The following is a 27,648-nucleotide window of genomic DNA, read 5'->3' on the forward strand; positions in this document are numbered from 1 at the left end:
CAGGATAAAATCCCGTCCTCGGGCATCGCCCTCCCAACCCAACCCAACCCAACCCAGCGCGCAACCAGACCCCGACCAGACCGAGCCAACGACTTGCCTCCGCCTCTGCCTCCGCTCTCCCCTCTCCCCTCGCCGACTCATGGCAATGGACGACGTCGCCTTCGCCGCGGGCTCCTCCTCGGCCGCCATGGACGCCTTCGCCGGCTCATCCTCCTCCGCCGCACCCGCCGACCCGTCGCACGGCTGGCAGAAGGTGACCTACGCCAAGCGCAGCAACCGCAAGCCCGCCGCCCCGGCCGCCCCCGCCGCGGCCGGCTCCGATCTGGGCAAGCCCAGCGTCTTCGAGGGCGTCGACAAGCGCTCGCAGGAGCGCCACCGCGCGATCCAGGCCGCCAGGGACGCCGCGGCCGGCTACTACGACGACGAGGACGACGCCGCCGCGCGCGTCCCCTGGGGCTCTCGCTCCTCCGACGAGGGCTCCGACGACGACGGGCCCGCCCGCCCCCAGGCGCCCGAGGCGCCCAAGAAGCCCAAGAAGCCCAAGGTGAAGAAGCCCAAGGTCACGGTCGCCGACGCCGCCGCCCTCATCGACGCCGACAGCCTCGCCGCGCACCTCGTCGACATCTCGGTATGACTCCCATCCCATCCCTCCCCGCTCCCCGAAATGCACCCCCACGGCCCAGATCTCGCGAGGCCCGGGCCGGATCATGGCTTTGTCTCCTTCCCAAGGATCGGATCTGGCCGGGGTTTAGTGTCGGATCTCGCCGGGGATAGTACCGTTCTGTTCCAACCACTTCCGTAATTAGATAGAAGATGCATAATTCTGGTATGGTACGGATGGGCTGTCGAGAAAGTCGGGATCCCGTGATGTAAGACCGGATCTCAGAAAGGCCTGCTAGTTGGTACTGTGCTGTGCTGTGTGAGGACTGATGCTGTAAAGGTTGCAGCTCTTCTTTTTTTAGATTCTGATTGTTTGCTCTGTTTTGTGCAGGCCTCGTATGAGAACCAGGAGGGCATCCAGCTCATGCGCTTCGCGGACTACTTTGGCCGGGCGTTTGCAAACGTGAGCGCAGCCCAGTTCCCGTGGGCCAAGATGTTCAAGGAATTGCCCATGCCCAAGATGGTTGATGTGAGTTACTGGTTCATCCCATCGCTCCTTGATTCTCTGTATGCGAATATGAATGTTGTGTTTGAACTACATGTGAAGTAGAATTGCGCTTAATAGGAAGGATGGTTATGCGGTTTTAATGTTTCGCGCCAATGTTTATACTGATCCATGCATCGTCAGTAGTGGTTTGAGTGAGGTTTATGCTGATTTTTTTTACCTGTTTAAGGTTAGTCCAAGATGGTTGGCGTGAGCTGTTAGTTAATTACATGCTTCTTAATTCTGTATGCATACGACTGTTTTATTTGAATTGCATGTGAAGCAGAATTGCATTTAATAGGATGTTCATGCATTTTTAAGGTTTCGCGCCAGTTTTAATGTTAATCCATGCATTGTCAGTCGTGGTTTGAGTTACAGTCATACGGATTTTGTTACCTGTTTAGTGTTATTACTGCTAATGTCCAAGATGGTCTTGTTGTGTATGAATTACATGTGAAGTCGAATTGCGATTAATAGGATGATTATGCAGTTTTTTCGCGCCAGTTTTGATGCTAATCCATGCTTCCACAATAGTGGTTGATTAGCGCTTAGCGGTGATGCTGTTTTTTTTCCTTATCTATTTAGTATTAGTCCAAGATGGTCCATGTTAGTTATTGGTTCACTATAGTGTCCCTTGTTTCTTTATGCATATGAGTGGTAGCGTTTGATTTACATGAAACAGAATTGTGCTCAATAGTATGGCTATGCTGACTCATGTTGATATTAATTCATGCATCCTCAGTAGTGGTCTGAGTAACGTTTATGCTTGTTTTGTTGTCTGTTTTGTATTCGTCCAAGATGGTTGATGTGAGTTACTAGTTCACTAGAGGCTTCTTGTTTCATATGCTTATGAGTGTTGCATTTGGATTACATGTGAAGTAAAATTGGGCATAATAGGATAATTGTCTAGTTTAAGGTTTTATCGCGCCAATTTTGATGCTAACTCATGCATCTATCGTAGTGGTTTGGGTAAAGTTTATGTTGGTTTTGTTATCTGTTTAGCATTATTACTGCCAGTGTCCAGTATGGTCATTAGTTCACTACAGGCTTTTTAATTCTTTATGCATAAAAGTTACATGTGAAATAGAAGTGCGCTTAATTGGATGCTGTGCAATTTTAAGGTTTCGCGCCAATTTTGATATTAATTCATGCATCTTAAGTAGTGGTCAAGTAACGGCTATGCTGATTTTGTTTTCCCAGGCGCTTAGAGTAACGGTTGTGCTGATTATGCTACCTGTTTAGTGTTATTATGCCGCACTTGTTTGAATTTAAGCATCATCTGCTGTGGTCCGCAAGACGGTTATTCTACTTTGGTATCGACTATTATTACTTGTCTGAATTCCAGATATGTCAGGGTGGTGTTATTTAAGGTTTCGCCCAATGTTGATATATGAAATTAATGCATTGTCGGTAGTGGTGGTTTGTGTAGCAGTCATGTTATTTTTGTCAAGTGTTCATTATTATTACGACAATAATGGTACTAATTCAAGCACTGTCTTTAATGATTTACAAAACGGTTGGTCTACCTACGTACATTGGCTGTCCAAGTATTATCTCTGAATTCCTGACAAGCTACTATAGGAAGTTACTTAAGATCATCAAATTATTATAGCCTACGATTCTGTCTTAGAAGGCAGGTTCTTACATCATAATGTACAATGACTATAGTGTATACTGTACCTTTGTCAATAGCTGCTTATACCGATGGTTACAGAAAGTTTTCACATCTTGTGTCGGTACATATTATTTCTGTAAATGGATATCTGAATCGGGGTGAGGGAGTTAAGCTACAAGGCCGATTATGGAGATGTTTTAACTGTTTAGTATATTTATATGCTCGTCTTCATCAATGTGTTTGCCATTTTTTACCTTATATTGAGAAATTTAGAAGTTGGAATACCTTGCTTTACACTTCTTTTCTTCTCTTATGAGCCTACTAATTGTTTGATGTATGAAACAGGTACCGTTGTCCCATGTTCCTGAGCCAGTTTGCAAGACTGCAAGTGATTGGATCAGCCAGAGATCTCCTGATGCATTGGGAGAGTTTGTTTTGTGGTGTATAGATAGCATCATGTCGGAATTGTCAGGTCCAACTGTTGGACCTGGACCTAAGGGCTCGAAGAAGGTTGTTCAACAAACTCCAAAAGCCCAGGTAGCATTCATCCCAGCATTGAACTTGTGATTACTTGTTGAGTTGATTGTTTTGACTTAATTTTTTAACCAAACAATTTTTTTGTCAGGTTGCAATATTCGTTGTGCTTGCCTTGACTTTAAGAAGGAAGCCAGATGTATTAATAAGCCTCTCCCCAAAACTAGTGGGGAACAGTAAATATCTTGGACAGGAAAAGCTTCCCATCATTGCCTGGGTTATTAATCAGGTATTTATTCTGAATGATGCTAATTATTTCCAAGTTCCTAATCTGTATATTTTCTATTTTCTTATACAAATTTGTTTTCATATTATATATGATAGGCATCTCAAGGCGACCTAGTCTCGGGAATGTTTTGCTGGTCTCATTCCCTATTTCCCACAGTATGTGCAAAGTCAAGTGGGAATCCTCAGTCCAGAGACCTCGTTTTGCAATTGCTCGAGAGGTATAGCTTGTAAACATGTATATACCATTTTTTGATTATTTCTTAGTTCTTATACTGACTGTAAAATATGTATATACCATCTTTTGATTATTTCTTAGTTATTATACTAATAACTGTAAATATGTATTATAACATTTTGTGATATACCTTAGTTCTTATATTAACTGTAATATGTGTATACCACTTTGTTGTTATATCTTAGTTCTTATATTAACTGTAAATATGTGTATAACACTTTGTTATTATATCTTAGTTCCTATATTAACTCTAAATATGTGTATAACAACATGTGATTATATCTGAGTTCTTATACTTCAGAAGTGCTTAATTAGATTTTGTGTGTGCAGGTTTTTGTCTACCCCCAATGCCTCCAAAGCTCGGGCTATGCTACTGAATGGCGCAGTTAGGAAGGGGGAGCGCCTGGTTCCTGCTGGAACCTTGGATCTCTTTATGAGATGCACATTTCCTGTGCCTAATGCACGTGTCAAGGTTTGTTAAATTCTCATCTCTTTTCTGTAGCATGTTTAATACGAGACATTGTTCTAATGCCTGCATTGTACTCTTTAGGCTACAGAAAGGTTTGAAGCAGCCTACCCTATAATAAAGGAGCTGGCTCTTGTTGGTACTCCTGGCTCTAAAGCTGTGAAGCAAGCATCACAGCAGCTTCTGCCTTTGGCTGTGAAGGCAATGCAAGAAAGTGAGTGTTCATTCTGCCATACAGAGCCTGTTATTTATTTATTTTGTTTGGCAAATTCCAGTTAGCTTACCGGGTTTATTATGTTCAGATAATGCAGAGCTCGCCAAGGAGGCCACTGATGTGTTCGTCTGGTGCCTGACTCAGAGTCCAGACTCCTACAAGCAGTGGGTGAGTAGTCTTTAACTTATTTGCCTTTGTAGGGTTCTGTCCTATACAAGTAGAAGAGTGCGACTAATTTTTAATTTCTGTTTCCAGGACAAGCTTCATGCGGAGAACATCAAAGCCAGTGTTGCTGTCTTGCGCAAAATCACTGCTGACTGGAAGACGCTCTCTCCCAAGCTAAACTCTGAAGCTCTTAAAGCAACTCTGAAGAGCCTCAAGGCTAAGGTGAGCTTATGTGCACAATTCTTTTTTACTGTAGAAAGTAGTTCAATCTGCCGTGATGCGAAAATGAGACGTGTGGCATTGACACTTTTCAAGCATGTAAATGTGCAAAGCTAATTTACCTGTAGATCCAAGATGGTATTTACTGAACTCTGAGCATATATCCCTGCATATATCTGTATATGTTCTAATCTTGTGCACATTGTTTTGTATTGCAGAACGAGGCTGCTCTGGAGGAAGCAGAAGACTCTGAGGAGAAGGCGTCCATCAAGGAAGCAGACAAGTACTGCAAGGCCATCATCGGGAGGCTGTCGCGCGGCGCGACCTGCCTCAAGGGCAGCCTGCTGGTGATTGCGCTGGCGGCCGGGGCCGGCTTCATGCTCTCCCCCAACCTGGACCTCACCGCCGACCTGGAGAAGCTCCAGGGCATGGCGTCTGAGCTCCAGGGCGTGGCGTCGGAGTACCTGTCGGAGCTCCAGGGCATGGCGTCGGAGTACCTGTCGTCCTTCTGAACATACCGTTTATACTGAGAGTTGGAGAGGGGAGGGGAGGAGGGGAAGAAATAAGAGGGGAGAGGGATAGGTCCTAGACAGACAAAGAGAGAGAGATATACTAGCTCGTCGCAGTTGTTGTTATTACCTTGCAGGGAGTTGTTTTTTTTTTCTAAGTTAATTTGTTCGGTAGACTGATATATCGGCGAAGGAGGATGATGAGGAGAAGGTCTCTGGCCAAATGGCCCCGAGACCTTTGCTGTGCTGTGGACTAATTTTAATTAGCAGTCCTTCCGTCGCGATGGATGTTGTGAGACAAGTTTTGGTTTTATAAAATGTTGTTGAAACTTACATCTCTGATCTCTGTTCGTTGTGTGTGATATACATTTTGTTATATGTGTGTGATATTGGTTCTATTTTTTTTTTACTCGTACTTGGCTTGGAGTGTTTGTTCTTCTCTTGCTTGTTTTTGCAGGGAACTTCTTTGTTTTTAACTAACCTTGGGTTGCAGAGCCGTGCGGGACTCTGGTGGCAGCCCACGTGTCGAGGCGACGGCGGACGGCCGGGGAGTCGGCACATGCGCAACATGGCTACAGTTGCCGGCGACGGAGGTGAGGATGTACCACTAGTACTATAATTAGTTATGAACCTGGACTGGACGGTGGTGCTGGTGGCCACCGCCCACTCCCACTCCCACTCGGACGGGACCCGCCACCGCCCAAGATGGTAAGGCAGTGCAGTGGAGGGGCCTTGCCTCTGCTCAATCAGTACAAATGGGGTGGAGGGGGAGCAAATGGCCGCCCCTCTTCCCTCCCCCCTTCCCCGAGCCCGGCAGCTCCACCACCTCGTCGACTCCCGGCAAGAAATGGCGGCCTCCCCCACCGCCCTCGCCCTCGCCCTCTCCCCCACCACGCGGGTAAGCCATCTCAGCTACCATCCTCATGCATTCGCCTGAATTCTTTCTTCTGATTTCTCTCTCCATCTCTTGCTGCTGCTGCTGCTGCTGCTGCAGGTGGTTGTCAGGCGGACGCCGGCGCCGCGCGTGGCCGCCGTCTCCCCCGGCCAGCTCCGCGCGAGCTCCTGGGGCGCGCCGCTCCCTCTCCGGCCGGAGCTCGCCGCGGCCCCTCCTCGACCCGGCGCCGCCCGCCGCAGGGCGCCTCTGCTCCGGCCTCGAGCATGTACGCACCCACGCCACACTTCTCCCTCCTCTTTTCTTTCACAGCAGTAGCCGGTCAAGCGGGCGGTCGCGACGGCCTCGCAAGACCACCATGGATGGATTGACTGAAATCTTGCTTCCGGCAGGGCTGTCGACGTCCCAGATCGCCAGCTCCGCCTTCACCCTGGGCACCGTCGCCGTGCTCCCCTTCTACACGCTCATGATCGCCGCCCCCAACGCCAACATCGTAAGCCCACCATTGCTTCCGCAACATTCAGTGAGTATTCACCCACTACACGCAGCGGCCGGACTCATGTCTTCTTCTTCCTGCTGCCGCCGCCGCAGACTAAGCGCACAGTGGAGAGCACCGCCCCCTACGTGGCCCTCGGCATCCTCTACGCCTACTTGCTCTACCTCTCCTGGACCCCCGACACCATCCGCGCCATGTTCGCCAGCAAGTACTGGCTCCCGGAGGTCAGCAGCCCTCACATTCTCTGAATGTTGAACACTTGCAGCAATACTAAAATCCAGTACTAGCATCGTGCAGTGTCTGAATGTTCTTGTGCCTTGGCAAAATTTGTAACATGTTTTCTTCCTCCATCTCACGTGTAGTTGCCTGGCATTGTGAGGATGTTTGCGAGCGAGATGACCGTCGCCTCCGCCTGGATCCACCTCCTTGCCGTCGACCTCTTCGCCGCAAGGTCAGTCAGGCAATTTTTTGTTTCCCTTTTCAGGTGTATGCGATTGTAAGGAGGTAGATGCTCATGTTTGTGTCTTTCCTTGCTGGTGGTGCAGACAGGTGTACCATGATGGCATCAAGAACAACATCGAGACCAGGCATTCGGTTTCCCTGTGCCTGCTCTTCTGCCCCATCGGGATCGCCGCTCACGCGCTCACTAAGGTACTGGCGGGTTCCACAGGTCGATCGCACTGACGACGACCACCAATTACGTGTAGGCAGGCTCACCTTGTTTAGATGGCTCAGATTGTGAGATTCAGATATATGAATAAAATTGATTTGATGCACCATTTGTCCCATATAGATTTCAGATTGATTATTTCCACTCGTTCTATGGAATTGGCCTGAGAAACTGATTTGTATGCTATCTGATTCCTGGTACGAAGAAATGTACAACTAATTTTATCAGGTCTCACATGAACACCGACACAAATGTAAAGGAATCAAACATGTGAGAAAACAAAACATTGCCTTGAACTGCACCTGTGGATTGGGTTATAATTGTTCAAGCAAATACTAGAGAGATGTATCTAATGATATTTATTTGGTATTCTAGATGTATCTATGTTTTTCTCTATGAACTTGGTCAAAGTGTGTAAAATTTGTCATTTCAAGAAGTCTTAATACGCACTACATTGTGAAACGGAGGGAGTAGTATATTATGGAACTTTACAACAGTTGAATTTCTGAATGGTGTGCCAAGGTTGTTTGATTCTTATTACATATCACCTATTGAAGCGGCAATTGATCAAACTGGCGTGGTGCGGTAGCTACAATAATACCTTCCAGTCATCAGTATATCTATGTTTGTACAAGTATAGCTATTTTACTGTATGTACAACGGCATAGCATCTGCTTTCTTCTTGTCAAATATCCTGTTGAGTATCAAGGCGAGTCTGACGCCGGCCTGTGCCAGTCTCTTCTCCACAACCGGGTACCGGGTGAGGTAATAATCATCTGCATTTCAGAGGAGTTGCCAACCATTAGTACTGTACTCTAGCTAGGCAAAAAAATGCTTACTACTTTTTGCTGCAGATTTCACAGGTCCTGCTGTGAATATGAATGTAGATGTAGACACTCACCTCCCAGAGTAATGTTCTGCACCACATCTTTGTATGCGTAGTTGCACGCCAGGTTTATGCTCTCGATCGCGTAGCTGCAAGGCGGATTCGATACCGGTACCATGTGAGATCTTGTGATCGAATTAGTTGTACAGGACATGAACTGAAAAAAAACTGCAAGTGTTTGGGGGTTATGGATCATACTCGTTTGCGCAGGTCGCCTTCTTGTTGGCGCAGCTCTCCCAGCGACCGACATCGTCGGACCAACCTTCCTGCGGTTTATTACAGAATTATTAGAAGCACATGAAAGATGCTGGCAACATTTTGAATTGTTGGCAGTTAGTGTTGTGTACTCACGGTGAGGTTGGTCTGGAGGGCGTCGACCATGGTGTCGAGGCTCTTGTTGTAGAAGTCCTTCATGACCGTGTCGATGATGCTGACATCCCACACCTGCCAAAGCCATAACATTTTTTCGAGAAGTCGAGTTGAGACCAAAAACATAGCAGCTAGCTCTGATGAATGGAGTCTGAATGTTTGATGGAAGGCGTGGCGTGGCATGGAAGGGATATAGAACGTACGTGGTGGAGGTTGGCCTTCCTGCGGTACCAGTGCACCGTGATGGTGTTGCCGCCCTCGTCCTCCTCGTAGCCGACGTGCAGCGGCTGGTGCACGTCCCCCACGAAGTGCGCCAGGAACATGAGGCTCTCCGTCAGGTTGTCTGCGCGTGGAGGTGCATCGATGTCGTTCATATTCAGAAGCCCTTGTTACATGTGTTTGGATTGTGTGTTGGAGGGATGAAGCTGATGGCGCTTACATGAGCTCTTTGATGATGAGTCCCCGTAGGTGTAGAGCTGGTCCGTGTAGTTGTTGATGGCCCCGACGACGCACATCCCCTGCTCCCCGCGGGAGTTGTGGCAGTCCCCTGAAATTTACACACGGTAATCACCAGCTCATACACGCTTGCTTGATGCCCAAACTCAACACCACAACACAAACCATAACAACAGATGCTACCATTTTGACGACCACATGTAATATATCCAGTAGTGGTGGGCAGTATATGTACACTCCATTAATAATACTAGGATAGTAGTGTGTGAGCTCGTCCATCATCATCCATGTGACCATGTGATTGTGATTTCAAGGCCACATGCCGCGCAGCCGAAAGGGAACAAAGTCCAGCAATATTTTGTTGTCGCCGGATCGGATCGGAATCGGATAGCAGCAGTATCACTCGGCCTCACTTGCCCACGTGCAGTTTTTCTCTTTTGAGCGAGTGCAGTTATTATGTAGGTGATCTGAGACGGAGGAACACTGTCTGCTCTGTTCTGCTCTGCTCTCACGAAAACGACGATCGGTTTGGCAGAAGGAATCGTACGTGTTGGTGGACGCGTGAAGCAAGCAAACTGATCAGTGAGCTGAGAGAGTGGGAGCATCCTTCGTCTCGACACAACCTCTCGCCCTCTCCAACAAGCAACATCAAGATAGCATATGCGATCGGCGTGTGCAAGCAAAGGATCCGCCGATATGCCTCCCTCACACCGGCAGCCAACCTTATCTAGTAAAATCATTTATATTTATCTTCCTTTATGTTGTAAAAATACTTTAAGCTAATTATTATTTTCTTTGATTTTAGCTAACCCCCCCGTTGGCCGACCGGTCGTCTTTCTTTACCCTTTCACAAGGCGGCCAGGGTACAACCTTCCTCCCATGCCGGCGAGGTCCGTGGATCCGCCTTCCCCTCCGCCTGCTATTCCATCGGTCGGTGGCGGGGAGGAGCATATTGGTGCATCGGCTCGTAGATGACTTAGGGTTTTTCTCCTCACAGGCACGACATTCGGATGGATGGCGACGCTTCTTCTTCGAGCCAGTCTTTCGGACTTCGATCCTCCTCCTGTTCGTCTGTCGGGATGGATTAGACTGAGCTTCTAATTCGTCTGTCGGCATGGATTAGACTGAGCTTCTAATTCGAGTTAGTCGCCTAGACTTCGAGCCTCCTCTAGTTTGTTCATTGGGACGGATTAGGAACTCTGGTGTAGATTCTTGTCAGTTATTCGGGGCCATAAGGTTAGGATTTCTCGTCATGCGTATGTGACGATAAGATTTGATGTCAAGTTTTTTATAACTATTCAAGGGTTCACTGATAGTGATCGCGGCTGTAGCGTGCTGGTTCTTATGGGCAAGTGAATGAAGACTTCCCGACCGTCATAGACAAGGTCAAGCCTGATCTAGTATGGGAGCGGCAAGAACGAAATGTTTATGAGTCGTTCTGACGGCGGCAGTGGTCGTTCGATGGTCTAGGGATTTTGATATTTTTTTATCATGTTCGGGATGCTTTGTACTTTTGTCATGCCTGTGAGGACACTTTACCCTTTCGCAAGGCGACCTCGGTGAAATCTTCCTCCCATGCCGGCGAGCCCATCCGCCTTCCGCTCTGCCTGCTATTCCATCGGTCGGTGGCGGGGAGGAGAATATGGATCCCTCGGCTCGTAGCCAACTTAGAAGTTTTGTCCTCGGGGGCACGACACTTGGATGGATGGCGACACTTTTTCTTCTTCTTCGAGTCAGTCTTTCGGACTTCGATCCTTCTCCTGTTTGTGTGTCGGGATGGATTAGACCGAGCTTCTAATTCGAGTCAGTCGCCTACACTTCAATCCTCCTATAGTTCGTTCGCCGGGACGGATTAGGAACTCTGGTGTAGACTCTTGTCAGCTATTCGGGGCGATGAGGTTAGGATTTCTTGTCATGCGTATGCGACGACAAGATTTGATGTCAGTTTTTTTATACAAATTCAAGGGTTCAACAATAATGGTTGTGACTCTAGCGTGCTGGTGCTGGTTCTCAGGGCACGTGCATGAAGACTTTCCGACTGTAGACAATGTCAAGCCTGGTCTAGTATGGAAGCGGCGAAGTGTCCGGGGCTCTCGTTCTGACGGCGGCAGTGGCCGTTCAATGGTCCATGGACTTTGATATAATTTTTTAATTATGCTTGGGATGCTTTGTATTTTTATGATATTTCTACGAAAAAAGGGTGGGTACATAGTAATTGACTTAGAATAAAAATTCTAGACAATTGCTCAATAGCAAAATCATTGGCTTTATAGGGACAATGTATTTTTTAAAATACTGGTGTATATGTGTTGTCAGAAAATAGAAAAGTAACATTTAGTTTAACATGCAGTATTATAACTAGTAATGGCGCTATTAAACTCTGTTCGGTTTGCATCAGAAACCACAATTAACTGAACTAGAAAGGTAGGGAAAGAGAGGGAGGGCTGGTGTATATAACATGCAGTATTATAACTAGTAATGGCGCTATTATACTTCTGTCCAACACATATAAACCACAATTAGTTCTACGCGACAAGATTTGATGTCAGGCTTTTCAGATCGATTCAAGGGTTCAACGACGACGACTATAGCCCGGAGGAGCAGGTCCTTAGGGCCAAGTGAACGAAAGCTTCCTGGCGGTCATCAACAAAGTTAAGCCGACTACGGTACGGGAGCAGCGACAATGGAGTGTCGGTGGTCTAGGGACCTCGACGTAGTTCTAATCATGTTTGGGGTGTTTTGTACTTTCGATGAAATTTTATAGTAATAGATTTGAATTCTTTTTGGAAAAATAAGCTAGACGTCTTACAATACTAATGCATTTTCCTGCTGTATTTGTTTGTAGTTTTGCTAATTCTGTGTCCCATAGTTTTCCTTTTTAAATCTCAACCCTCTAAAACTGCATATTTGATAGGCTTACAATAAGTTATAAGTACAATTTTAATATTCTATGCCAAGAAGGGTAGTCAACAAATAATTCTAGACAATTGTTGGATGATATTTGTCAATAGATAATTCTGGACAATTGTTGAATAGCAAAATCATTGGCTTTACAGGGATACGTGTATTTTTAAAAGTAGTGGTGTGCTATATGTGTTGTCAGAAAACAAAATAAAAGTACTGGTGTACTATAACTGTATACGTGGTGTAACACGCGGTACTGGTATTTGGTTTGCATCAGAGAACATAGTTATAAGTGAAGTAGGAAGGCAGGGAAAGAGGGGGGGGGGGGGGGAGGGCTGAGGATGAACTGACGTGAGAAGTCGAAGTTGCAGACGTTGGGGGTGTTGGCGTAGTGGAGCGGGCTGGCCCAGTGGTACCGGAACCGCATCGTGTCCGCCCACGGGCACACCGTCGACAGCTCCCCGCCGGCCGACTCCGGCAGCAGCTCCTGCACCGCCGCCGCCGCGTCCTCCGACAGGTACCTCTGCACGCAACGCCACAACCCAATTCAGCGCGCACTCACGGTAGACGGCACCTCCCCACCCCGCGAGCTCGCGGCTGACGGAACCATCTTCTTCTTGGGAGGGAAGGAAGGAAGGAAGGAAGGGGGCGTGCGTACCTCGGCGACCTTGCAGACCATGATGTGGCCCTCCTTGCCCCAGGCGTCGGCGCGGCGGGGCGCGGAGGCGGCCAGCAGGGAGACGAGGAGCAGCAGGAGCAGCGCCGGCTGCGGGCGCGGGCGCGGTGGCGCCATCTTCCTCTGCTCTGCTCTGCTCCGCCGCCTTGCCCTCCTCTGCTTCTTGCGGCTTTGACGGAGGATGGGAGGAGCAGAGGGCCCTCTCTGCCTTTTTTTTTTCCTTTGTTCTGCTGGTCGTCTCGGGATGGGGAAGTTGCTTCGGGTTTGGGCTTCCTTTTATGCACTCCGGTTCTCGCAGGCCGTGGCGTAACGTAGCTCGTTGGGGCCCTGGACCGGACACTAAAAGATGGGCGGGCACATCAATTATGCATTATACAGAGACTTAAAATAAATAAAGAAAAATCTAAAGAAAAGTGTGCGTACAGAAGTGCTTCCGTGCGGCGGGGGCCTGGACCGGACACCAAAAGATGGGCGGGCACATCAATTATGCATTATACACAGACTTGAAATAAATAAGGGAAAATCTAAAGAGAAGTGTGCGTACAGGAGTGCTCCCGTGCGGCGGGGGCCTGGACCGGACACCAAAAGATGGACGGGCACATCAATTATGCATTATACACAGACTTGAAATAAATAAGGGAAAATCTAAAGAGAAGTGTGCGTAGAGGAGTGCTCCCGTGCGGCGGGGGCCTGGACCGGACACCAAAAGATGGGCGGGCACATCAATTATGCGTTATACACAGACTTGAAATAAATAAAGGGAAAATCTAAAGAAAAATGTGCGTACAGGAGTGCTCCCGTGCAGCGGGGCCTGGACCGGACACCAAAAGATGGGCGGGCACATCAATTATGCGTTATACACAGACTTGAAATAAATAAGAGAAAATCTAAAGAGAAGTGTGCGTACAGGAGTGCTCCCGTGCAGCGGGGGCCTGGACCGGACACCAAAAGATGGGCGGGCACATCAATTATGCATTATACACAGACTTGAAATAAATAAGGAAAAATCTAAAGAGAAGTGTGCGTACAGGAGTGCTCCCGTGTGGCGGGGGCCTGGACCGGACACCAAAAGATGGGCGGGCACATCAATTATGCGTTATACACAGACTTGAAATAAATAAGGGAAAATCTAAAGAAAACTGTGCGTACAGGAGTGCTCCCGTGCAGCGGGGGCCTGGACCGGACACCAAAAGATGGGCGGACACATCAATTATGCGTTATACACAGACTTGAAATAAATAAGGGAAAATCTAAAGAGAAGTGTGCGTACAGGAGTGTTCCCGTGCGGCGGGGGCCTGGACCGGACACCAAAAGATGGGCGGGCACATCAATTATGCATTATACACAGACTTGAAATAAATAAGGGAAAATCTAAAGAGAAGTGTGCGTACAGGAGTGCTCCCGTGCGGCGGGGGCCTGGACCGGACACCAAAAGATGGGCGGGCACATCAATTATGCATTATACACAGACTTGAAATAAATAAGGGAAAATCTAAAGAGAAGTGTGCGTACATGAGTGCTCCCGTGTGGCGGGGGCCTGGACCGGACACCAAAAGATGGACGGGCACATCAATTATGCATTATACACAGACATGAAATAAATAAGGGAAAATCTAAAGAGAAGTGTGCGTACAGGAGTGCTCCCGTGCGGCGGGGGCCTGGACCGGACACCAAAAGATGGGCGGCATTATACACAGACTTGAAATAAATAAGGTTAAATCTAAAGAAAAATGTGCGTACACGAGTGGTCCCGTGCGGCGGGGGCCTGGACCGGACACCAAAAGATGGGCGGGCACATCAATTATGCATTATCAGGCCCGGCCCTGAGGGGGGGGGGGAGCGGGGCGGCCGCCCCGGGCCCCGTAATCCAAAGGGCCCCCAAGGTATGTGTGAGGAGCTGCTATACGCGTCATTAGAAGACAGTCAAGACACGAAAGTTTTTCAGTATCTCCAGGAGGAAGAAGATGATAGCCGAATCGTTCCTTGTGTTAGCGAATTGGGCCATGGGCCTTCTCTTCTTAGCATCGAATAAGGATGGTGAAGTGGTTGTTGGGCTTCCCTAAAAAAAGAGTGGTTGTTGGATTAAAACTGTAAATAATAAAGATTGAATTATCATTTTTTTTCAGTAGCAAAGCGTAGTGGTGGCTCATCTAAAAAAACATAGTGGTGGCTGGAGGAGCGGCATGCACGGCCTATAACTAGCTCTGTTGACTTTGTTGCCTTTTTTGAAGCCTTGATTATGTTTGGAAGGTTGATTCCCGTTTGGTGATAATGAAGTAGAGATGACATGGTAAATAGACTCAACTTTGTTGCTTTGTACAGTACAAATTATATATGTTTTGGCTCAAAATATACATGTATGTGTGAAAGGTTAATTCCCTTTAATAAACCAATACATCGAGAGTTATTATACTTGTTATGCTGATTATATATTTTCTTGAAGCTTCAATTATATATTTTATGTCACATAACCTTCTCTTTTCGCTTTTGATTTTGCCTGCAATTCTTTTATTTCGTATTCCACTAGCAGGGCTGAAACACGTTGGGCTCGCTAGATGATAAAGACAATTTCACTTGATATCATGTGTGATCGCGACATTGACTGGCTCCATGCAATCAATGTTTATGCAATCAATGTTTACTATTGTGTTCATCTTTACCAGGAACGTTCCATCACCTCCATCATATATATTTCTATTTCTCTTTATTAGCACCAACTATGCTAACTTTATATCATAAAAATTTGAGGGTTTAATATTCAATTTTCGCCCCGGGCCCCTAAAATCTCAGGACCGGCCCTGTGCATTATACACAGACTTGAAATAAATAAGGGAAATTTAAAAAGAAATGTGCGTACAAGGACGCTCCTGTGCGGTGGACGCACACTAGATTCTGTTTCTATGACCAGAATTTAAAAACTTTTATCTCTTAAACCGTTAATTCAACCGATGATCCGTTTTCGTCGTTGACTTTGTTTCGACGAAATCTTCAAAACTAGATCCCATGTCGACATGTTTTGACAATATTTTTTTGCTCATACTTACCACATTTGTTGCACTTATTTGTCATATTAGTAAGTATTTACTTGTTTGATAAAAATAACTTAATTGTCATATTTTTGAAATTTACGTATAAATATAACATCTCGGCATAATCAAACTGACTAGTGGAAACAATTTTTTTAGGCAATTACGCGCAAAAATATGACGACTCAACAGATATAAAACCGGTGACCACAAGAAATATTTTTTGGTCATCGTTTGTAAATATGACAGCTCGACATAGTTAAACTAACAAGCACATAAAATAGTTTTCTGGCAAAGTTGTATTTAAACATGACAAGTTGGCATATTTTTAAATTGACAAACACAACCTATGACATGCTTTTTATATCATGTATAATAAAAACTGCTACAAAGCTTTGTACGAAACAACATTAAAAAGTGTCGAACAAGTTATATTTTTAAAACTAGTGTGTAATGTTATTTTTTTGGCAAGCTGCATGAAATAAAAATGGTAACTTGACACAACTAAAATGTAAAAATAGATGGCAACTAAGTTATTTGTAACTGGTCACTAAGTTGCTAATATACCGATAACTAAGTGATAGTAATCTGGCAATTACCGATGAAAAAAAGGTGTTGAAACATATCAATATGGGATCTAGATTCGAAGATCTTGTCATGAGGATCCTAATTGTTAAATCGGATCATTACTTAAATTAATGGTTTAAGAGATAAAACTTTTTAAAACTCAAAACTAAGGGAATATTTTCTTACATCAAGCTGGTGTATTGGTTTGCATGGATGCATGCATGCATGAAGACGTGTTTGTGGCCAGGAACAACGATATTATGCGCAAGTAGGAAAGGAATTACACAGACACGCGACGTTCATTTATTCGCTGGAAATTGATTAGGTAGCCGCTGCATGGCAATGCATCGGTGCGGCGCCGCTCCATAGTACTGTCCAATAAATAAATATCGATTACACACCCTAAAACCTTGCTTGGATTGCCGTTTTCGTCTCAAATACCCCTGTAAAAAAAAAAATACAGATCTCTGCCCACCGTTTTGTTTTCAGCTAGAAATATACTAGTGACCGGTAAAATATATGTGTAAAATAAATACGTCTGTATTTGATTACACCCCTTCCAAACGCGGCCTAAAAAACGAGGTAAAGATAAATATGCAAGATACTCCTTGCGTTTCTTTGTAGTGTGTATATCAAATTTGTCCGAAGCCAAACGTTTCGAAGTTGGACCAACTATGTATGAAGAAAGTACCAACATTCACGATATGAAATCAATATCATTAGGTGCATCCTTAAATATTTTTTCATACAATATAACTTTGGTACTGTTGCCCCTGGTGCTTGGTGCTTCTCCCTTCTTTTCGTCATCACCCGACGCCTCCTCCATGCTAGGGGATGGGCGACGTCGAAAAGCGAGGTCTTGCTTAGTGACATACTTGGGGGGTGATTCTTGAGATGGACGTTTCTTCTTTATTTTGCTACTTGCTAGTTGGTAGTATAGCAATAGTTCTCATGTGCTTGTAGCTTTGAACTGTTGGTTTCCCTAATGCCTTGTTTGGTTGCGCATAATTCGTCGCGGAATTGAATTGGCAATAGAATACCAAATCAACGATTTTAATGGAATTCAGTTTTGCTGTTTGGATGCGCTTGGTATTCGTATGTAGAATCAAGGCTCTAATGGAATTCCAAATCCTGTTTGGATGTACATCATGCGGAATTGAATTTTTGACCCAAATTCGTTACCCCTGTCATGGAATCAGAGGAGAGGAGAGGAGAGGGAGGGCGCCATGTTCGATCCAGCAGCTGTCGTTCGACCCAGCAGCCGCCGCCGTCGCCTAGGGTTTCCAGGACGGGCGAGATGGGGAGGGGCGGCCAGGGGTAGGGGTCGGCGGTGGCTGGAGGGAGGAGGAGAGGAGAGGGGGGGTGCCATGTTCGACCCAGCCGCCGCCGTTCGACCCAACAGCAGCCGCCGTCGCCTAGGTTTTCCAGGGCGAGCGAGATGGGAGGGCGGCCAGGGGTAGGGGCCGGCGATGGCTGGAGGGAGGAGGAGAGGAGAGGGAGGGCGCCATGTTCGACCCAGCCGCCACCGTTCGACCCAGCAGTCGTCGTTCGACCCAGCAGCAGCCGTCGTCGCCTAGGGTTTCCAGGTCGGGCGAGATGGGGAGGGGCGGCCAGGGGAAGGGGCCGGCGGCGGCTAGACGGAGGAGGAGAGGAGAGGGAGGGCGCCATGTTCGACCCAGCCGCCACCGTTCGACCCAGCAGCAGCCGCCGTCGCCTAGGTTTTCCAGGACGGGCGAGATGTGGAGGGGCGGCCAGTGGTAGGGGCCGACGACGGTTGGAGGGAGGAGGAGAGGAGAGGGAGGGCGCCATGTTCGACCCAGCCGCCGCCGTTCGACCTAGCAGCAGCCGTCGTCGCCTAGGGTTTCCAGGTCGGGCGAGATGGGGAGGGTCGGCCAGGGGTAGGGGCCGACGGCGGCTGGAGGGAGGAGGAGAGGAGAGAGAGGGCGCCATGTTCGACCCAGCCGCCGCCGTTCGACCCAGCAGCAGTCGCCGTCGCCTAGGGTTTCAAGGTCGGGCGAGATGGGGAGGGGCGGCCAGGGGTAGGGGCCGGCGACGACTGGAGGGAAGAGGAGAGGAGAGGGAGGGCGCCATGTTCGACCCAGCAGCCGTCGTTCGACCAAGCAGCAGCCGCCGTTGCCTAGGGTTTCTAGGTCGGGCGAGATGGGGAGGGGAGGCCAGGGGTAGGGTCCGGCGGCGGCTGGAGGGAGGAGGACATGAGGGAGGAGGACGGGAGGGAGGAGGACGCACACCTGCTCGTGCCGGAGGCGGCTGGAGGGAGGAGGATGGGAGGGAGGACGACGCACACCTGCTCGGGCTGGTGGCGGCTGGAGGAAGGAGAACGGGAGGGAGGAGGACGCCGAACGGGCTCCTCTGTTTCTTCGGGAGGGGAGCAGCGAACAGGTACACGCGGGGGCTGCCAAACGGGCTCCTCTGTTTCCACGCGATTCCAAGGTGGGGAGCTCGAAAACTCGCGAGGACGTGGGACGCTCGGTTGGGCCTAAGCACGAAATTTGTTTTGGTTTCCACGGTGTAATTCCTAGGCCATTCCAAACAACGGAAAGCGGGTAGCCAATTCCAAATGGGAAATTCCGCGGCGAATTTTACGCAACCAAACAAGACATAATAGGAATCGGAAGGGAAAACCCTTCTTTCGCTAATTTTTTTACTATTGCAGATCCTGGTATATTTTAATATAAAATTGGTCAAACTTTGCGTAGTTTGACTTGAAACTAGTTTTATTTGTGAAGTAAAAATAAACTGAGGAAGTATTAAAAAACTATTAATGAGAAGTATGATATGAATGTTAAAACTCATAGCATGGTTAAAGCTATCACTACTTTACCTTTTGGTTGTCATATTTGGCTATGTGATAGACCAATCCGTTCCGCGCAACCCTGATAATCCTCAAGTGTAAGGAATCATCGTAACACTTTCCAAAGATGAAAGTGATAAGTATGGAGTGTGTCGAACCCACAAAGAGCTAAATGTAAGATCAATATTCTCTCAAGTCCTATCAGCCACTGATACGACTCTACATACACCAAACGTTTGTTTCTATCTAGTAACGGGAAATAAAACTGCGTTGTGGTATAAAGAGGATAGCTTTGTACGATATTGGAGAACAAAATTATGAAAATAGTCGCCGCCTAAATAAAGTTAGAATATATTACAATATATTACAAATAGCAAGTGTGAAATAATGATGGTATGGTGTGCGAAATTATCCTAGACAATTGATAACAAGATCGATAATCATTGTTGCAATTTTATATAAGGGAGAGGCATGAGCTAATATACTTTCCGTACTTGGATCATATGAACTTGCGATTGGATCTCTAGTACGCATCCACAACTACTTAAAATCATTAAGGTAAACACAACCATAACAGTAAACATCAAGTCCCCTTTACTCCCATACGCAAACAACTCTCTTACTCGGGTGTAAGCTTCTATCACTCTAGCCACCCACCATAACTGAATCATAAACATATTGCAAAACCTACAACGAGAATTCTATCACGTGTGCACGGCACGAAGGGCACCATAGGACAACACAAAAAATAAAACATACATTCAAATCAATCATGATCATCAATCAACCCAAAGGACAACATAAATCTACTCAAACATCATAGGATGGCAACACATCATTGATTAATAATATGTGTCATGAAACACCATGTCCAAGTAGCAGATTACAGCGGGGTGCGAGAGAGTGGACCACCCTAGATGGATTAGGGAAGGTGATGGAGACGGTGATATTGATGAAGACGATCACCGCGGCGATGGTTCCCCCGGTGACACTCCGGCGCCACCTGAAGAGAGGGGGAGAGAGAGTCTCCCCCCTTAGGCTTCCTCCTCCATGGCCTCTCCCTAGATGGGAAGATATTTTACCCTCTGGTCCTTGGCCGCCATGGCTCCCCGAGGGGCGATAGCCCGTCGAGATTGGATCCCTCTCTCTGTTTCTCTCCTGTTTTCGGTACTATTTTCTCTTCAGATTGGTTTGTCATAGGTACGGAGAGTTGCAGAGGCGAGGCGGAGAGTCTCTCCTAATTTCTTAGGATTTCTCTATTTATAGGATTTTTTGGCATTGAAATCACGCAAAAAAGGGTTATGAGGGGACCACGAGCTAACATGGTCCTTTGCCCCCCTAGCGTGCCATGTTGTGTGCTGCCCAATGATACGTCCATTTTGCATCATGTTTTCATGTTGATATTTATCGCTTTTTGGGCTGTTATTACACTTCACGGTACAATACTTATGCCTTTTCTCTCTTATTTTGCAAGGTTTACATGAAGAGGGAGAATGCCGGCAGCTGGAATTCTGGCCTGAAAAAGGAGCAAGTTTGAGATACCTATTATGCGCAACTCCAAAAGCCGTGAAAATCAACGTGAATTTTTTTTGGGATTTATAAAAATACTGGACCGAAGAAGTGCCGGAGGGGCGCCAGCAGGAGGCCACAAGCCTGCTAGGCGCGGGCCCCCTGGTCGCGCCTAAGGGGCTTCTGAGCTCCCTGCTGGCCCACTGGCTTCCCCCTTTTGCTACAAGAAGGGTTTCGGTCTGGAAAAAATCAGGAGGAGGCTTTTCGGAGGATTCACCGCCGCCACGAGGCGGAACTTGAGCAGAACCAATCTAGAGCTCCGGCATGACGATCCTGCCGGGGAAACTTCCCTCTCGGAGGGGGAAATCATCACCATCGTCATCACCAACACTCCTCTCATCGGAGGGGAGTCATCACCATCAACATCTTCATCAGCACCAGCTCATCTCCAAACCCTAGTTCATCTCTTGTAACCAATCTCAGTCTCGCGACTCCGATTGGTACCTGTAAGGTTGCTAGTAGTGTTAATTACTCTTTGTAGTTGATGCTTGTTGGATTACTTGGTGGAAGATTATATGTTCAGATCCTTGATGCTACTCATTACCTCTCTGGTCATGAATATGATTATGCTTTGTGAGTAGTTACTTTTGTTCCCGAGGACATGGGATAAGTCATGCTATAAGTAGTCATGTGAATTTGGTATTCGTTCGATATTTTGATGTGTTGTATGTTGTTTTTCCTCTAGTGGTGTTATGTGAACGTCGACTAGATAACACTTCACCATTATTTGGGCCTAGAGGAAGGCATTGGGAAGTAGTAAGTAGATGATGGGTTGCTAGAGTGAGAGAAGCTTAAACCCTAGTTTATGCGTTGCTTCGTAAGGGGCTGATTTGGATCCACTAGTTTAATGCTATGATTAGACTTTGTCTTAATTCTTCTTTCGTAGTTGCGGATGCTTGCGAGAGGGGTTAATCATAAGTGGGATGCTTGTCCAAGTAAGGGCAGTACCCAAGCGCCGGTCCACCCACATATCAAACTATCAAAGTAGCGAACGCGAATCATATGAACATGATGAAAACTAGCTTGATAGAATTTTCCATGTGTCCTCGGAAGCGTTTTACCTCCTATAAGACTTTGTCCAGGCTTGTCCCTTGCTACAAAAGGGATTGGGCCACTTTGCTGCACCGTTGTTACTTTTGTTACTTGCTACTTGCTGCGAATCATCTCACCACACAACTACTTGTTACCGATAATTTCAGTGCTTGCAGATATTACCTTGCTGAAAACCACTTGTCAGATCCTTCAGCTCCTCGTTGGGTTCGACACTCTTACTTATCGAAAGGACTACGATAGATCCTCTATACTTGTGGGTCATCACCCAACAGGGGCCCCCTCTAGTGGTTCTTCACTCCAGTGTTGCTCATATGTTCCAGAAAAAATCATACCGAGAACTTCCATTTTTTTCAAAAAAACAACACTATGGTAATTTTGCTGAAAACATGCTCAAACATCCTTTGCATCATACCTTGCCAATCCATATCAACAAGCAACCCAAAGGATGAAATTCATTGATCCAGCATTGACCACTCACACCATTTAGGCAACAACCCCCTTACTTGTACCCACAATCAAGCAACTCATCAATTTCGACAAGTTCCTCCTTCCACACTTACACTTTCACAGTTGCATCTGTATTAGGTAACCCAAACCAGGAGTATCCAGATACATGTTCTACCCAAATGAACATTTGGAGAAAGGACTTTAAATACATGTCACAATTATGCAATAGGTAGTATAAAATTTGCAAACACACGTTTGTTTGACCTCACAGGTTCAAATTGACACCACATGCTTGAAGTCCTGATTTTTTGTCCAAAAGGACCGGTTACCGAATGGATTTGCGAAAACAGACCACCTGAGTTGCAAAATGCCAGAAAGGATGCCCCCTATTTTGGCACCAGGCACGCCAGGCGACGCTATCACCTGCCGCCACAATAGGAGGCGGCTGGGTCCTCCCACCAGGGAGTGAGGCGGCCGACCCTGACTCATTACAGCAACTGGTCTGCGACGAAAACAGGCGAAGGCCGTGGGCCCTGCCGCCACCGTACGAGGCGGCCAACACTGTTGCGTCACACGCATGACTTCGATGCGCTGATTGCGAGGTCGGACGATGCGGGACACGACGTTTGATGATGCGGGTTACGAGGCTGAGATTCTGTTTCGTGTGAAGGAGGCAACCTTGCACTGTTGATGCAACAGAGACACGATGCAATTTTAGCATGGGTTGCCGACAATACAATGCTCTTGCTCCTTATATAGCAGATGCCGCTACTCCGGGCGCAAAGACTCTGCCTCGTCTCTCGCTCTCTTCTCTTCTCTTCTGTTTCTAAGTCGAAACAACACACAAAGACATAGCAGAATAGGCGGAAACTCAGAAGCGGGAAAAACACGCGGTAAAAAATTGGCGTGGAAAAAATGCTGGGAAAAATGACGGGAAAGCCAGGTGGGTAAATTAACATGCTTAAATTAAGATACATTAACATGTCGAAATTAATGTTGAAATTAAGATACAACTTGTTGCGAATTTTAAGATACAATAACATAAATCTACTAAGTTCAACATGGATATTTTCCTTTTCCATCACCAGCTTCCTCTGCTGCCTTGGCCGCACAAGCCCTTTCTTTCTTTCTCTGCCTCTCCGCCTCACGAGCCTCCTGTTGTTGTCGTTGCACCTCCTCCAGTCGACGTCCCTCTTCCCGGTTTTTCTTCAGCATCTCATTAATAAAACACCTCTGCTTCACACAGTACTCCGTTAACTCTTTTTCTCCTCTGTTGTCGTCTTTTTGGGATGCTCTTCCGCGTACGAACTTTCCCATGCACGACGACCTCTTTCACGAACCTCAGTCACCGCCCAGTCCAGCACTTCCGTGTCAATACAATGATAGTACATACACGGATGGCAGAGGGGACTACAACAAAAATAGAAATGTAAATATCAAATCAACAATAATATCAACAATGTGTCTATTGTTGATGGTTGAAGCATACCGGAGGCTTGATCTTCCTCATAATTGGCGCACATGAAAAACTTCATGCCCAATCTATTCGAAAAATCCGTCACCTCCTTCACCTTGTAAAGATCGCCACACCAACAACACAATACTTCCACCCCTTGAGGCAAACTCGTACTCTTCATTTTCCTAGACCTAATGCATTGATCCGAGCAAGGCAAATTCATAATGACTAGCGCATTGGTGTTTTCAAGTGTGGTTGGACGACGGGCGAAGACAGTTGCAATGCCTCGTTTTATAGGGTCATATGACGAGTGCAATGGCGAAAAAATAGGGACGAACGGATGAAAAATCAGACAGGAAAATACACTACAGGCATCGGATTCCAGTGTCAGTGTCACGAGGGAATCTACACGGTTTGTCACAATGCCGACCGCGTGGTGGAGTGGCGGTAGGGACCACTGCCTTGTCCGTTATGTTGTAGGCTAGTGGGCGAAATGGGAACAGGGCCGGCCGCCTGAGGCCATGGCGATAGGTCCGAGTCGCCTCCTGCCGTGGCGTGGGGTGACACGCGTCGCGTGGCGCGCGTGCCGCCAGAATAGGAGGGTTTCTTTTTGGCAATTTGCACCATAGGTTGTCTGTTTTTGCAATTCTGTTCGGCAACCGGTCCTTTTGAATAAAAATTCTGAAGTCCTCGCATCATCGACGTTTGTTACGAGGTGATAATATTTTAGCTTCACACTAATGCTGACAAGAGAAATACTTTCATGTCGACGCCTAGGTATTAATAAAACATTGTATAACAATGCATGTGCATCTCTTTCTCTAACAATAAAGCAGGTACTGCTGCCGTACGTCGTGGTCGTTTTGTAGAAAACCCCCTGGAGTTTCCCGAAATCAATTTGTAGTCCGGATTTAAGTGAAAAAACGAATCATATTTTTGTATTTTTATAGGAAACCCCCTGTGATTTTCCGAAATCAACTCACATTACATATTTAAGTGAGAGAACGAATCGTTTTTTGTAATTTCTATAGAAACGTCCTTCAATTTTATATTAATTAATCTGCAGTTCAATTATAAGTGACAAATACTTTAAAAATCATATCTTGTAAACGATAACTCCAATTTTAAATTATTATATATGAAATTTTATTAGAAACATATGTAGAATCTGAATATAATGTTACTTTATCTATCTAACTTTTAAAATTCTGTTTATAATGTAATTTTCATCAATAGTGATGCGCAGAGTCTAAATATAATGTTATTTTACTTATTTAACAATTTTAAATTCTATTATGCTGTAATTTTAATCAATAGCGCACAATCCATTTTTTCGTAGTGAGGTCGATCCGTGTTGCAAATGAACACCTCATTAAAATGAGATTGAAGACAAAAAAACTATAATAATCGCATATGCATGTCTCGGCAAAAAATTACATGAAAACAGAAAAGTTGATGTTCATTTTAGGGAGAGAGAGAGAGAGTAACAGAGAGAGCATAGATGTATTCACAAAAAAAAGACAACGTAGATGTGAGTTTAAATAAAGATCTCAAGTTATGATTATTAGGTTAGGACGTGTTGTATAGTTTGCTCCCGTTACAATGCACGGGCTCTTTTGCTAGTAGCTAGTAAACGATGGTAGGCCACGGACTGAACCAAACATTTTAGGTGTCAATAAAGCAGTCCCGATTAATATAGCAGCATATTATTTTTGCAATTGAAGTCTTTCTTTTTTGAACAGGCCTAAATGAAATCTGGTACTCCCTCCCTAACTTTTATAAATAGCCAGGAGTAATATAGTAGTACTACTAAGATATATTGGCTTAAATGAGCAAAATATAATGACAGACGCATCCGCATCAGAAGAACCTCCACGCAGCTCACAAACGAAACTGACACAACATGGGCGTGGGTATGAACATGGTCCGCATTTTCAGCATGGTGTGAACGTCCACCCCAAAAGAAAGAAAAACATTCATGCAGCAATGGTGTGAACTTGCATGATTCATGGCCCGGCATTGATTGGCAGGATATCGCGCGCTTTACTGCGTACGCTGTCCGCTCGAAAGATTTCCTTTCCTGCACGCGCCCGCATTTATACGGCATCCGAGAAATTCTGCTTAAAAGACGCAGCGGAGATCCATCATCATCTCTCATTCTCTCCGTCTCCATTTCCAGCGACGCCGCGATGCAGGGTCGTCAGGCCGGCACGGCGCTCCTGCTCCTCCTCGCCGTCGTCGTCGCGGTGCTCCCCGCGCCGTCGCTCGGCTGGGGCGTCGACGGGCACCTCATCGTCTGCCAGATCGCGCAGGTACACTTGCTTTCTGGATCTTGTCGCACGGTGTGAACTTTGCGCGCGTGTAGGCTGTGTGGTTTACTGATCGTGTTCGCAGGCCCGGCTGAGCGACGCGGCGGCGAAGGCGGTGGACGACCTGCTGCCGTCGGACGCCGGCGGCAACCTCAGCAGCCTCTGCTCCTGGGCCGACAAGGTGAGGTTCAGGTACCACTGGTCGGCGCCGCTCCACTTCATCGACGTCCCGGACAACGAGTGCAGCTACTCCTACGACAGTACGTAGCAGTTGTTTGACTGAAACTGACCGCAGCAAAAATAGTCCTGATCTTTGCACCGGTTTCCGTTGTCGTCTCAGGGGACTGCAAGGACGAGGAGGGCGTCAAGGGCCGCTGCGTCGCCGGCGCCATCAACAACTACACCTCCCAGCTCCTCACCTACGGATCATCATCGCCGTCGCCATCTTCTAAATCTTCCTCTTCCGGTCAATGTAATGCTCAGTTCGATCCTATACAAACTTCAGCGCACATCTTTTTCTGTAAACTGAATTACTGAAGATGCCAAGTTTTCTCTGTATGGAACACTGCAGATAACCTGACGGAAGCGCTCTTGTTCCTCTCACACTTCATGGGAGACATCCACCAGGTACCACTCCTTCCAAACCCCAACTGCCGGAATTCTGCAAGTGATTCTGTTGCGGGTTGCAGCTTCAGGCAGCTGATGCATCTTGTTTATATGTAGCCGCTGCATGTGGGGTTCGCCTCTGACAAAGGAGGCAACACGATCGACGTCCACTGGTACAGGAGGAAGACTGAACTCCATCATGTAAGCCTCATTCAGACTTCAGATTTCAGACGAAACAAGTGTGGCAATAATGCTGAAACTTGTACCTTCCGGTTGTTGTATGTTGTCAGATCTGGGACGTGAACATCATTCAGACGGCGGAGAAGGACTACTACGACGAAGACGCGGGCAAATTCGTCGATGCGTTGAACAAGAGCATAAAGGTGCGAAATCTTTCTGAATAGTTTTTCATCTGATCTACAAGTTGATGGTTCATGAGGTGGTGACGTGCTATGTAGATTTATGATATCTTATAGTAACTGACGCTGATCGATATACTGATTGCAGGGGGCGTGGTTAGACAAAGTGCAGGAATGGGAGGAGTGCGCCAAGAACCAGACGGCGTGCTCGGACATGTACGTTTGCTTGGTTGCATTTTTCACAAAGGGCGAAAAAATATAAGAAAATCTTTAGTATTTATTCGGTTAAATAAGTATATGGTAGCAAAATAAGAATACCGATCACATTTAATGGTCTGATCGATCTCAATTTAACTCTGCAAGATATGGGTCGGAGAGCATCGCTGCAGCATGCGACTCGGCGTACAAGAACGTGACAGAGGGTTCGACGCTGGGCGGTATGTATAATCGTATATCCGGTCAAACTAATATTTAATATATAGGAGTAATAAGTAAACTAAATGACCATTGTATTTGTGGGCTGCAGATGAGTATTTCGGAAGCAGGCTGCCGGTGGTCAAGTTGAGGCTGGCGCAAGGCGGCGTCCGATTGGCAGCTACGCTCAACAGGATATTTGGTGAATCCAAGCCTTAGTGATTATCATGTCGGGTTTTATAGACTGCAAGTGATTTTTGTAAATTGGCACAGATGATGCCTGGCGAGTGGGTGTTGTTCATTTTTCTATGGAAATAAAATGGATAGATCTTGGGACAATTGGAAATGGATG

The 27,648-nt window shown here is 46.6% G+C and overlaps 4 protein-coding genes and 1 long non-coding RNA gene across 5 annotated transcripts; 4 read left to right on the forward strand and 1 right to left on the reverse strand.

Annotated features, from left to right (window-relative positions):
- Positions 1-29: 29 nt before the first annotated feature.
- LOC123442442 lies at positions 30-5,662 on the forward strand. Its single transcript, XM_045118491.1, has 10 exons — positions 30-628; positions 992-1,129; positions 3,105-3,296; positions 3,385-3,522; positions 3,618-3,739; positions 4,087-4,228; positions 4,307-4,436; positions 4,525-4,604; positions 4,692-4,823; positions 5,039-5,662. The coding sequence occupies exons 1-10, from the start codon at positions 140-142 to the stop codon at positions 5,330-5,332; spliced, it is 1,857 nt and encodes a 618-aa protein (XP_044974426.1). The 5' UTR covers positions 30-139; the 3' UTR covers positions 5,333-5,662.
- Positions 5,663-6,104: 442 nt separating this feature from the next.
- On the forward strand, positions 6,105-7,683 carry LOC123441277 (protein MAO HUZI 4, chloroplastic-like). The gene is made up of 6 exons (XM_045117760.1): positions 6,105-6,227; positions 6,324-6,489; positions 6,614-6,714; positions 6,813-6,941; positions 7,080-7,168; positions 7,263-7,683. The coding sequence occupies exons 1-6, from the start codon at positions 6,105-6,107 to the stop codon at positions 7,399-7,401; spliced, it is 747 nt and encodes a 248-aa protein (XP_044973695.1). The 3' UTR covers positions 7,402-7,683.
- Positions 7,684-7,788: 105 nt separating this feature from the next.
- On the reverse strand, positions 7,789-12,918 carry LOC123442443 (endonuclease 2-like). Its single transcript, XM_045118492.1, has 8 exons — positions 12,661-12,918; positions 12,354-12,525; positions 9,082-9,189; positions 8,846-8,985; positions 8,625-8,717; positions 8,472-8,539; positions 8,289-8,362; positions 7,789-8,163 (listed from the first exon to the last, which is right to left on the reverse strand). Exons 1-8 carry the CDS (start codon positions 12,793-12,795, stop codon positions 8,033-8,035), a joined length of 921 nt encoding a protein of 306 aa, XP_044974427.1. The 5' UTR covers positions 12,796-12,918; the 3' UTR covers positions 7,789-8,032.
- LOC123442444 lies at positions 9,196-11,932 on the forward strand. The gene is made up of 2 exons (XR_006630468.1): positions 9,196-9,828; positions 9,904-11,932. It is a non-coding gene; the product is annotated as an uncharacterized LOC123442444 (long non-coding RNA).
- A 12,784-nt stretch (positions 12,919-25,702) lies between the features above and the next one.
- Positions 25,703-27,635, forward strand: LOC123442445 (endonuclease 2). Its single transcript, XM_045118493.1, has 9 exons — positions 25,703-25,920; positions 26,003-26,177; positions 26,258-26,389; positions 26,489-26,544; positions 26,641-26,724; positions 26,814-26,906; positions 27,031-27,098; positions 27,246-27,319; positions 27,409-27,635. Exons 1-9 carry the CDS (start codon positions 25,798-25,800, stop codon positions 27,513-27,515), a joined length of 912 nt encoding a protein of 303 aa, XP_044974428.1. The 5' UTR covers positions 25,703-25,797; the 3' UTR covers positions 27,516-27,635.
- The last annotated feature ends 13 nt before the right edge of the window (positions 27,636-27,648 follow it).

This window comes from Hordeum vulgare, chromosome 3H, assembly GCF_904849725.1.
Source record: "Hordeum vulgare subsp. vulgare chromosome 3H, MorexV3_pseudomolecules_assembly, whole genome shotgun sequence".
NCBI classification, from domain to species: Eukaryota; Viridiplantae; Streptophyta; class Magnoliopsida; order Poales; family Poaceae; genus Hordeum; species Hordeum vulgare.

Bases quoted from the DNA above. Each gene is read 5' to 3' on its own strand.
- LOC123442442 (XM_045118491.1), top strand. From the start codon at position 140: ATGGCAATGGACGACGTCGCCTTCGCCGCGGGCTCCTCCTCGGCCGCC. The intron at 3,523-3,617 runs GTATTTATTCTG...TATATATGATAG, and splicing joins TTGCCTGGGTTATTAATCAG to GCATCTCAAGGCGACCTAGT. The intron at 3,740-4,086 runs GTATAGCTTGTA...TTGTGTGTGCAG, and splicing joins GTTTTGCAATTGCTCGAGAG to GTTTTTGTCTACCCCCAATG.
- LOC123441277 (XM_045117760.1), top strand. From the start codon at position 6,105: ATGGCCGCCCCTCTTCCCTCCCCCCTTCCCCGAGCCCGGCAGCTCCAC. The intron at 6,228-6,323 runs GTAAGCCATCTC...CTGCTGCTGCAG, and splicing joins CCCTCTCCCCCACCACGCGG to GTGGTTGTCAGGCGGACGCC. The intron at 6,942-7,079 runs GTCAGCAGCCCT...TCTCACGTGTAG, and splicing joins GCAAGTACTGGCTCCCGGAG to TTGCCTGGCATTGTGAGGAT.
- LOC123442443 (XM_045118492.1), bottom strand. From the start codon at position 12,795: ATGGCGCCACCGCGCCCGCGCCCGCAGCCGGCGCTGCTCCTGCTGCTC. The intron at 8,363-8,471 runs GTATGATCCATA...TCCGCCTTGCAG, and splicing joins AAGGCGACCTGCGCAAACGA to CTACGCGATCGAGAGCATAA. The intron at 8,164-8,288 runs GTGAGTGTCTAC...TCTGAAATGCAG, and splicing joins GCAGAACATTACTCTGGGAG to ATGATTATTACCTCACCCGG.
- LOC123442445 (XM_045118493.1), top strand. From the start codon at position 25,798: ATGCAGGGTCGTCAGGCCGGCACGGCGCTCCTGCTCCTCCTCGCCGTC. The intron at 26,178-26,257 runs GTACGTAGCAGT...TTGTCGTCTCAG, and splicing joins GTGCAGCTACTCCTACGACA to GGGACTGCAAGGACGAGGAG. The intron at 26,390-26,488 runs GTAATGCTCAGT...GGAACACTGCAG, and splicing joins ATCTTCCTCTTCCGGTCAAT to ATAACCTGACGGAAGCGCTC.